This window comes from Pelecanus crispus, chromosome 5 (assembly GCF_030463565.1).
Source record: "Pelecanus crispus isolate bPelCri1 chromosome 5, bPelCri1.pri, whole genome shotgun sequence".
NCBI classification, from domain to species: domain Eukaryota; kingdom Metazoa; phylum Chordata; class Aves; order Pelecaniformes; family Pelecanidae; genus Pelecanus; species Pelecanus crispus.
The window spans coordinates 25,341,087-25,349,579 of record NC_134647.1 but is presented as its reverse complement, the minus strand read 5'-3'; the positions used below and the strand labels follow the sequence as shown (position 1 = coordinate 25,349,579).

Here is an 8,493-nt window from a genome sequence, read left to right as displayed (position 1 = left end):
CATTTGGCAGCGCTGCGCGCCTCGCCCCTGGCTGCCACCCCCTCCCGCCGGGACCCCCTCCCGCCGGGACCCCCTCCCGCCGGGACCCCCTCCCGCCGGGACCCCCTCCCGCGGCGGCGGGGCCCCGCTCGCCGGGGCTCCATTGGCTGCGGCCGCCGGGGGCCGCGGGGCCGCCCCCGCCCACCCCCGCCCCGGGGGCGGTGCCGCTCCGTGCCGCGCCGCCGCGTCGCCCCCCGAAACGGGCAGCGGGGCGCCGGGGAGGGAGGGAGGAGGAGGAGGAGGAGGAGGGCGCCGAGCGCCGAGGCGTGCGTCCCCGCCGCCGGCCGCTGATGGAGGGAGAGGCTGCGGGCTGCGCCCCCCCGCCGCTGGCTGCCGCTGCCGCCCATGCCCGGCCCGCCGGCCGCCCACCGGCAGGCCTGAGCCCCCGAGCCCGCCTCGACGGGCAGCCCGCCCCGCTGAGTTAGCCGCGCCGTGAGCGAGTGCCCCGCCATGGCCTTCCGAGCAGCTTAGGCTGCCGGGATGGTGCTTCTCGGCTGTTCGGATCGAGCCTGATAGGCGCAGGGCGCGGGTCGGTCCGGGGGCTGCGCCTCCTTCCCGCCTCTCCAAGATGCCGTCCAGAGAGTCCTGGCCCGGGCACAGGGCGAACAGGTCCGCCCTGCGCAACTCCAAGCAGGAGGGCCGGCAACAAGATTTACTGATAGCAGCCTTGGGGATGAAACTGGGTACTCAGAAGGCATCTGTGACGATCTGGCAACCTCTTAAACTCTTTGCTTATTCACAGTTGACATCGCTCGTCAGAAGAGCAACTCTGAAAGAAAATGAACATATTCCAAAATACGAGAAGATTCATAACTTCAAGGTAAGAAATCACGCCACTTACTTGTTTTGAAGGCACGGGGGCTATCGTTTTTATTTTAAAACGGGTCCAGAATTGCAAGGAAATAATACATATGCAGACTGTGACTTTCTGGGAACTTAAATGCTTCAATTAAATCTCATTGCCGGTTAAATCAATTCGACATCTGTAGAACGTATCGGCAGAAGGACGAGGATTTTGTCATTGACTGCTTGTGTGCATGTATTTGTTTCAATAATATGTGCTGTTTCTAGATTCTCTCTTGTATTTAGAACTGTTTTATACCGAGAGAGATGCTAAAGGTGAGAAAAACTGGCAAAGTTTCCTTTCAGTTCAGATGAACGTAGTTCAGTTTTACTCACGATGATGTGATGCCGAAAAATCTTTTAGATCTGTGGTCAGAGGATTAAACTGATCTTATCTCAGTTTGTCGCTGGTAAATAGCTTTGGAGGTAAGAAGCATGTTCTACTGCATCTGGATGGAGCAGATGGTCTGCATTTCCCTTGGTTTCTGGCTTTTCTCCTGTGTTAATGAATTGAGTGTGTTGAAAGCAGCATGGCTTATACCATGGGGCTATTGGAGCTGCTGGCATTAGTAACTGCCTTGTGTTTTAATAAAATTTACTTGGTCTTCTATGTCGCTTCTCATTATTGTTTTAATTATTTTAAATAAACAGTGCTCTTTGGTAAGAGACCCACATGTCAATACAACATATGCGTGTTTTGAGTCTGTATCTGTAATAAGTGTCCAGTAAGGATTTAGTAATTTAACCTTTTGGCGGTCAAATGCATTGCATAACAAGCAGTCTTTATTTTTAAGACTAAGCAAATTGATGTTATACTGAATTCCTGTAGATGACGGTACAAACTTCATATGTAGTACCTGAAGCCCAGGTTTTATCTTTAATGTGTGGGTTTTTTCCCCCGTGTAGCTTTTGCTTTTACTTATTTTAGGAGAAGGGGAAATCATTAATGTAATACAGGCATCTGATGATACAAGCATCTGTTAATTGTCTCTTATTTTTCAGTTTTGATTTCCATCACACACATGTGCATGTGTGAATGTACACGTGCGTGCACATATGTACATTTACCTATAGACCATCTGATTTTATTTAAACCACCTTCTGGCTTTTGAGTTCAGATAATCGCTAAAATTGGAAACTTTATATGATCAGGATATTTTGTTTGACTTGAGGTCTTCCATAAAGCACAAATTTGAAAACCACGTACAAAATGTTATATAAAAAAGTGTTTAATATGAACGCTTCGTGTAAAATAATCCTACTGGCTGTCAGTTAAATGCAGAGCACTTCTTCACAGGCTCCTGAGGTGTCCTAGAGATCTGAAATGTCTTGCAACTTATATTTGTTCCTTAGAGTTTGAAGATAATTCTTGCAGATGCCAGCAGATGGTAATTTTCCATGTACTACAGTGTATGTAGGATAATATGTATTTAATTTTGCGCACATCTGTATTCCTTAGTTGCTTTCCTTTAACAGCCTGAAACACATCTGTTTTGAAAACATATAACCTGATATTCATTCTTTGGGTTTGTTTATTTGTTTTTCTTCCAGAAACTCTTTCTGGAAAGTTTGGAAGCTGTGAGTTTTCCAGTCTTTTTTCAAAAACAAACTGTATGTCTGATCCAAGGTCATAGCTACAGCACAAACTTTCCACACAGATTGTTTTCTTTATAATAGTTGTACTGTAGTTCCTTTATACATACAGCTGCCCGAAAAATATACCTTGAGAAGTAACTCTTTTGTCAAGTCAGTGAAATGGAGTCACCTTACACAGATAATTTTTGCTATACAAAAGTAGAAGGGGACAAACCCCTTACCCCTTAAAGGGTGTGCAGCAACCAACCTACCCGCTGAAGGAATGCTGCTGGCGTTCACGAGCTCTGAACGTGGCCACTGTCCCATTTTTAAAAAAATAACCATAAGGTCTTCATAATTATATGCGTTACAGATCTGAAATGAATGGCCATCGTTAGCTCGTGCGCTCCTCTCTTTTATCATTCCTTGCGTCTTGTCAAATTTTTCTTCTCACATGTATAGACGTCATCATTTAAAATGTCTGCAGAAGTCTCCTAGGTTGCCTGCCAAGCAGCAAATGTGCCACCCATGTGGGAAGAAAGGAACTGTCAGTCCCAGAGTCTTGAACCTGGACTTTTGAAACAAAACAAGAAAGAACAACCCAGAAATGAAATAAATTTATATAGTTCAGTTAACCAATGGTGACTGCTGTCCCCAGAGGCTCCACCAGCAAAAAGGAGGACGCACGCTGCTTTGTACTTCTGCGGCTAACCTGCTCTTCGTTATACAGGCACGAGAAAACAGATAGGGACCCCTGACCCGTTCCCAACAGCTTCTTTGATCAGTCACACCGCTGGTCGCAGAAATGAAGGGGTCTCAGAAAGCCTTTTGTACTGGAAATGCTGTAACATCCCAGCAGAGGGAGGAGAAGTGGAGAATCGTTAATGCACAACGGCACAAGCGCTGTTGTCTTGGAGAAGGGAAGAAGGCAGCAGCAGCCATTCCGGAGGCGGGCTGGGGTTAGCAAATGCCCGAGAGGCTTGGCCACAGGTTAGGAGACCCCAATTCTGCCTTCGCCCCCGCACCTCCTGTCCCCGTGGGGTGGGTAGGTGGGGACGCAGGTGGAGTTTGGACCCTCAGACTCTATTGCCTCCAGCAAAGCTCAGGTAGAGGAACACAGTGGCAGAGCAGCAGCGTAGCGATGGTCCTCACAGGAGTGCAGGTGCCTAGGGAAGGGGTGAACATAAAAGCTGCTTTTAACTCTTAAATTGTCAAGAGGTCTCCTGAATAAATCCATTAATCTATGTTTTGCTCCGAGGGTTGCTTGAAAGAAGAATGTAAAGACAGTTCTGCTAGGAGTGCTGACACGGCTGGGTTTATGAAAGGTTTTAATCTTATTTAAATCTGCTGGAATGTGAGTTGTCTCCTGCCTGAAGTGAGCAGGCTGGCTAGCCGGGGTGACGGGGAGCTCTGCAGGCAGAGTTGGCCGGTAATGATCTCCTCCAGCTCCATAATATTCTCCTGACTGGGAAGGTCTGGTGTCTCACAAGCACATCTCAAATGCAAATACAGAGTGGCTGAATTCTCTTAAATTCATCTCCATAAGTAAAGAAAGGGATTGATGATTTATAAATGTCAGATCTGACTGAGTTTTTAATGCCTATTCCTCAGGATGAGAGCTAGGTATTAAAAATATTTTTATTTTTTTAAGCGTATTTGGGCTTTTTCTGATTTATAAAAAGTGTTCAATTAATATTTGTGTGTTCTCCTCTATAAATCTAATATAAAGGATTCATTTTCTATTAATTCAACTATATCAGCTAAAAGAGATTACATTGTTTGACACAGCATTTTATTTACCTCTAATTGAATAATGGGATTTGAAGGTGAGCTAGGACTGGGAGTGTGACTTGATTGGGTCAGTCTGTTTGCATATTTGATTTCTTCTGCTTTCTCTCCGTATACTCTGCTTTTCTGAAATCCAGCACATCAAATGAGATCTCTTGTAAAATGAATCATCAGACCAAATCAGGACAGTCATTTCACCATCCTCAAAATTTCAGCCCCATCTTCTTTCACAGAAAGGCTTTTCCTCTCTCTGTTTCTTACCCATTATGGGGAAGAAATCTCCCTACGCTGTCTGGAACATACATATCTATATGGACATGCGTGTGTATGATGGATATCAAGTTTGTTCTTCCACCCAATGTAGATGAACAGTAGCATCTTCTATTTGGAAACCCGAGAGATATGTGGGGTGTTCTTTGAAGTGCTGACAAGGAGCATAGCTGAAGCCAGTGGTGTATTTTCTTACAAAAAGAAGCTGTATCATAGGGGAAAGTTCTGTAACATTTCATAGAAGTGGACAGAGTAGATTTATACCTAATCGTTCCCATAAATTTATTCTACAGCTGGACTCTACCAATAGGAGTCCTTTGTTCTGTCCCTTATAAATCTTGTATTTGCTTATCTTGTCCCCAAAATGTAGCAGCTATGATAGCTTGTAAATTAAAGTACAATTTCTTACCTGGCTGATACTGATCCATTCAATAATTTTAAGTGGAGGAAGCAGCTGGGCACCTCCTGGGCAGGCCGGTGAAGGAGGAGCTTCAGGCAACAGCAGGAACCTCAGACTGGAGGGGAAAAGTGGCCTGTGGCAAGGTGCCACGGGGAATGAAACATTCTGGGTTGGTTATCGAGAGGAGGACCGGGGGGAGCTCTAGGTTGGGGTGTGTGAAGTGGGCTTTGGGCCAAAGGACTTACCCAGCAGGGGAATCCGAGTGGGGTTTAAGGTTACCCCATCTCTTCTCTCTCCAGTGAGGCAGTTTTTGTTAGGGTACTAAACACACAGGATTCCCCTCGCTCAGTCCTCCGGACTTTCCCTCTTTGCATCTCCATCTCCCCCCGACATCCCATAGCTTTTTGCTGTTAAAAAAAAAAAGGTACGCCCAATGAGGTACCTTCCGCCCCGAGACCATCCCTGCCTGACATGAAACATCTTCTGCACCTCCTCCCCATGTGGTGCCGTGCTTTGGACTTGGGCACTGACCGCGCTCCTTTGCCTGCTCTTTGTGTGGGGTTGGAGAAAGCAGCAAAACTATGCTTGTAGAGTGTTAATGGCAAGGAGGGCAGTCATGGAAGAGGAGCGTTAGCTGGGAGTTATGGGATGATAGCTTAAAAGGAAGAGGAAAGGGAAAATTGGAGATTAACAGCAAGAAATCTCCTGGGTAGTGAAACTCATTAGTCAGTGCAGTAACCTCCCTTTCACTTGGCAAATTTAAAATGAGCCTGGACAAAACACCTTAAAGGTCTTTACTCCCCTCCAGCTTGTGTGACTCATGGGCCCTGGGGAATTTTTAGCTCCCTTGGCTGGTTACGGGTATTCCTTCAGACGCCTCTGGCTCCTGATGACTTGAGCGGGCAGAGCGCTCTGCAGGTGTTTCGTAACTGCCGACAGTCCAAGGCATAAAACCACTTTTCTGCCTGGATTAGTGCTGTGGTGCTTCACTGAAGCAAGAAGGTGTCTGTGCCTGTCAGAGCTGGATTGAAATCTGTGTTTCCAGGCATCATTTTCCCTAGGATATTGTCTCGTTTCTCTCTCTTGCTCTTCACAACATAGATACGTCTCCAGAAGACTGTTTTTCGCTATCTTTCTGTGCAGTATTTGGTACTGTCATGCCGTTTCTTAGTCACTGTATTACTAATGCCTGAGACGGCACAGTCAATTAATTGTAATAAATAAGAGTTGCAAGGCTGCTTGGTGAATCGGTGAACATTCAGAACACAATTCCCTTTCAAGCCAACACTTCTTACAGAGGGGAGAGATGTTTTTCCACGGTTGCTTAAGCCAAGTCAGCAGAGATGCTGATGAGTCTTGTTTGTTGAGATTCCTCATCTCCCTCCTCGACTGAAGCAACATCCTGGCTTTCTCTTTGAGGGGACCCATTTGAAAGGGCAAACGGGACCTCCAGAGCAGAGGCAACATGCTTTTCCAGAAATAACCGGGGGTAGAATATAGCCTTAAATGTGCACAAAAAGCGAAGGCTCGGGTGAGGACCAGTCTCTACTGGAAAGGCTTGGCCGGTATAGACAGACTCAAGCATCACTTTAATGGAGAGACTGCTGCTTTTAACAAGAGTTACTCTGCCGGTGAAATTTGTATGGCTTCTTTGAAAAAAATAAGCTAACCTGGCCCTAGCCCAGATTTTATCGGTGTAACTGCATCTGTGCTAGGTGCTTTGCTAGTGTAAAAAGTCATAGCAAATCGCTTCCATGCCAAATCTTACTATTCTGACAAGAGCTGCTCAGCAAAGCCGTGCCTAAACACTGTGAAACAGGGAGATGGAAAGTACAGAAGAAATGCTGCAAAAAGACCAGAAACTATTAACAAACTCTTACTATATTAAGCAGAGCCATTTTTCTGTCACTTCTAAGATGAACTCATTTCTATTTCTGATCTTTTGAAAACTGGGGCAGATGCTGATTTGGGGTAAATTGGTCTAGCTCCGCTGAAAAGAGGATGCTGCTTTTTTATTAGGTACAGACCTGGCACTGAACGTATTTTCAAAACATTTTTAAGTGAGTCGCTGCACTCAAATGAATATTCAGAAAGAGAGCTGGGTGCCTCTAGCACAGTCCCCAGGGAGAGTCTCTGCGTGTTCTCACGGATAAGAAAACCTGAGGAAATTTGATGTTTCTTTTAGACTCCTAGTACTTGAGGGAAAAAAAATCTTCAAAGGCAGGGAAAATATCTGGAGAACGAAACTGGAGAAAAACTTCCACGAAATTTCTGAGACGATCTCATCAGCTCTGTGTTGTTGCTTATGAAACTCATAGTGTATTATAAGACAGTTCAAGCTAGAAAAGCTTTTAGGCACAGATGGATTTTAGTCTCCTAAGGTATTTACTCAATGTTACTTTTACTTGTTTACTTTTTTTGGAAAAGCCAGGGCTTTTCCAAAGCAGATTCCAAATAGCACAATGTTATTTAACCCTTTCTGGTTTCTTAGGGCTAGTCCCTGAATTCAAGCTTTGCCTTGGTTTAAAAAAAAAAAAAAAAAAAGCGCCTTTTTTCTAAATCCTTAATTTATTGAAGCTGTAATTCCTTTCCACCACACCAGTAGTTTTATTAGTCCCCAGATACGGATCCTGCAAGTCTTCCATGTGGACAGCCCCAAGAACAGACCAGCTGGTGTCTGTGGTGAAGCTTAGAAATGCTCTGCTGGGGAGGACTGGGAGCACGTAGCACATGTCATGCTCTCTCATCATCAACAGCTTTTCCCCCAAATTAGCCTTAGCATCATTGCAAAAGTGTTTCTTTAGGAATCTCTTAGGGTTTTATAGTCTATTTATATCATTATGTACGTTATATTTACATCATTACATATAGTGTATATAGTATGTATATATATACAATTTGAATTCTAAGGATTTTATTTAGTTTTCACCTCTAGTTTCAGAATTGTTTGCATGGACACAGGTACTGAGTAACTTGGGCCTGGAAAAATGGACAATGTTCCAGTTTCTAGATGTCAATTGAAAGAAAATCTGGTATTCCATCCTGAAAGAAAGGTGACCATTTTCAAGCAAAAAAAGCCAGCAACCTGCTACTCTCCAGTTTTTCGCTTTGACTCTCGTAGAGCACGACCTAACCGCCATTTCCAGTTGTTCCCATCTCCGCTGACATGATCAGCACAAGCCAGAGAGTAAACAAGACATGACAGCGCTTCTGGCTCCGCGTGGGTGAGGCCCTGGAGGAAGGTTTGCCTGCTCAACATTCGTGCCAGTGTACCCGCTGGTGATAACGATGCTATTTATACTCCACGCTCTGAACCATGCAGCGTTCAGCCAGCATCTCTCCTCTCGAGAGCGGGTGGACAGAGTCGTTGGGGTGGTCCTAGACCAGCTCCCCACATTAACACCCCAGCTGGTCTAGGCAAAGTCAGCTCTCGTTTTGGAGAAGGTATCTTCCAAGGGTCTCCGTTACTGTCACTTCTGTTACATCTTTGCATGAAAGCGATTACCTTGCAGATACGGCTCTGCCGTGTGGGTTGTCGTGGCAGTCTTTTTGCTTCTCACATTACTCAGCAGCAGCAA

General features: G+C 45.4%; 1 protein-coding gene across 1 annotated transcript in view; it reads left to right on the top strand.

Annotated features, from left to right (window-relative positions):
* Positions 1-607: 607 nt before the first annotated feature.
* Positions 608-8,493, top strand: part of CHN1 (chimerin 1) — a 32,732-nt gene continuing 24,846 nt past the window's right edge. The window contains exon 1 of the mRNA XM_009480411.2: positions 608-859. Coding sequence (XP_009478686.1) covers positions 608-859 — 252 coding nt within the window. The remainder of the gene's footprint in view (positions 860-8,493) is intronic.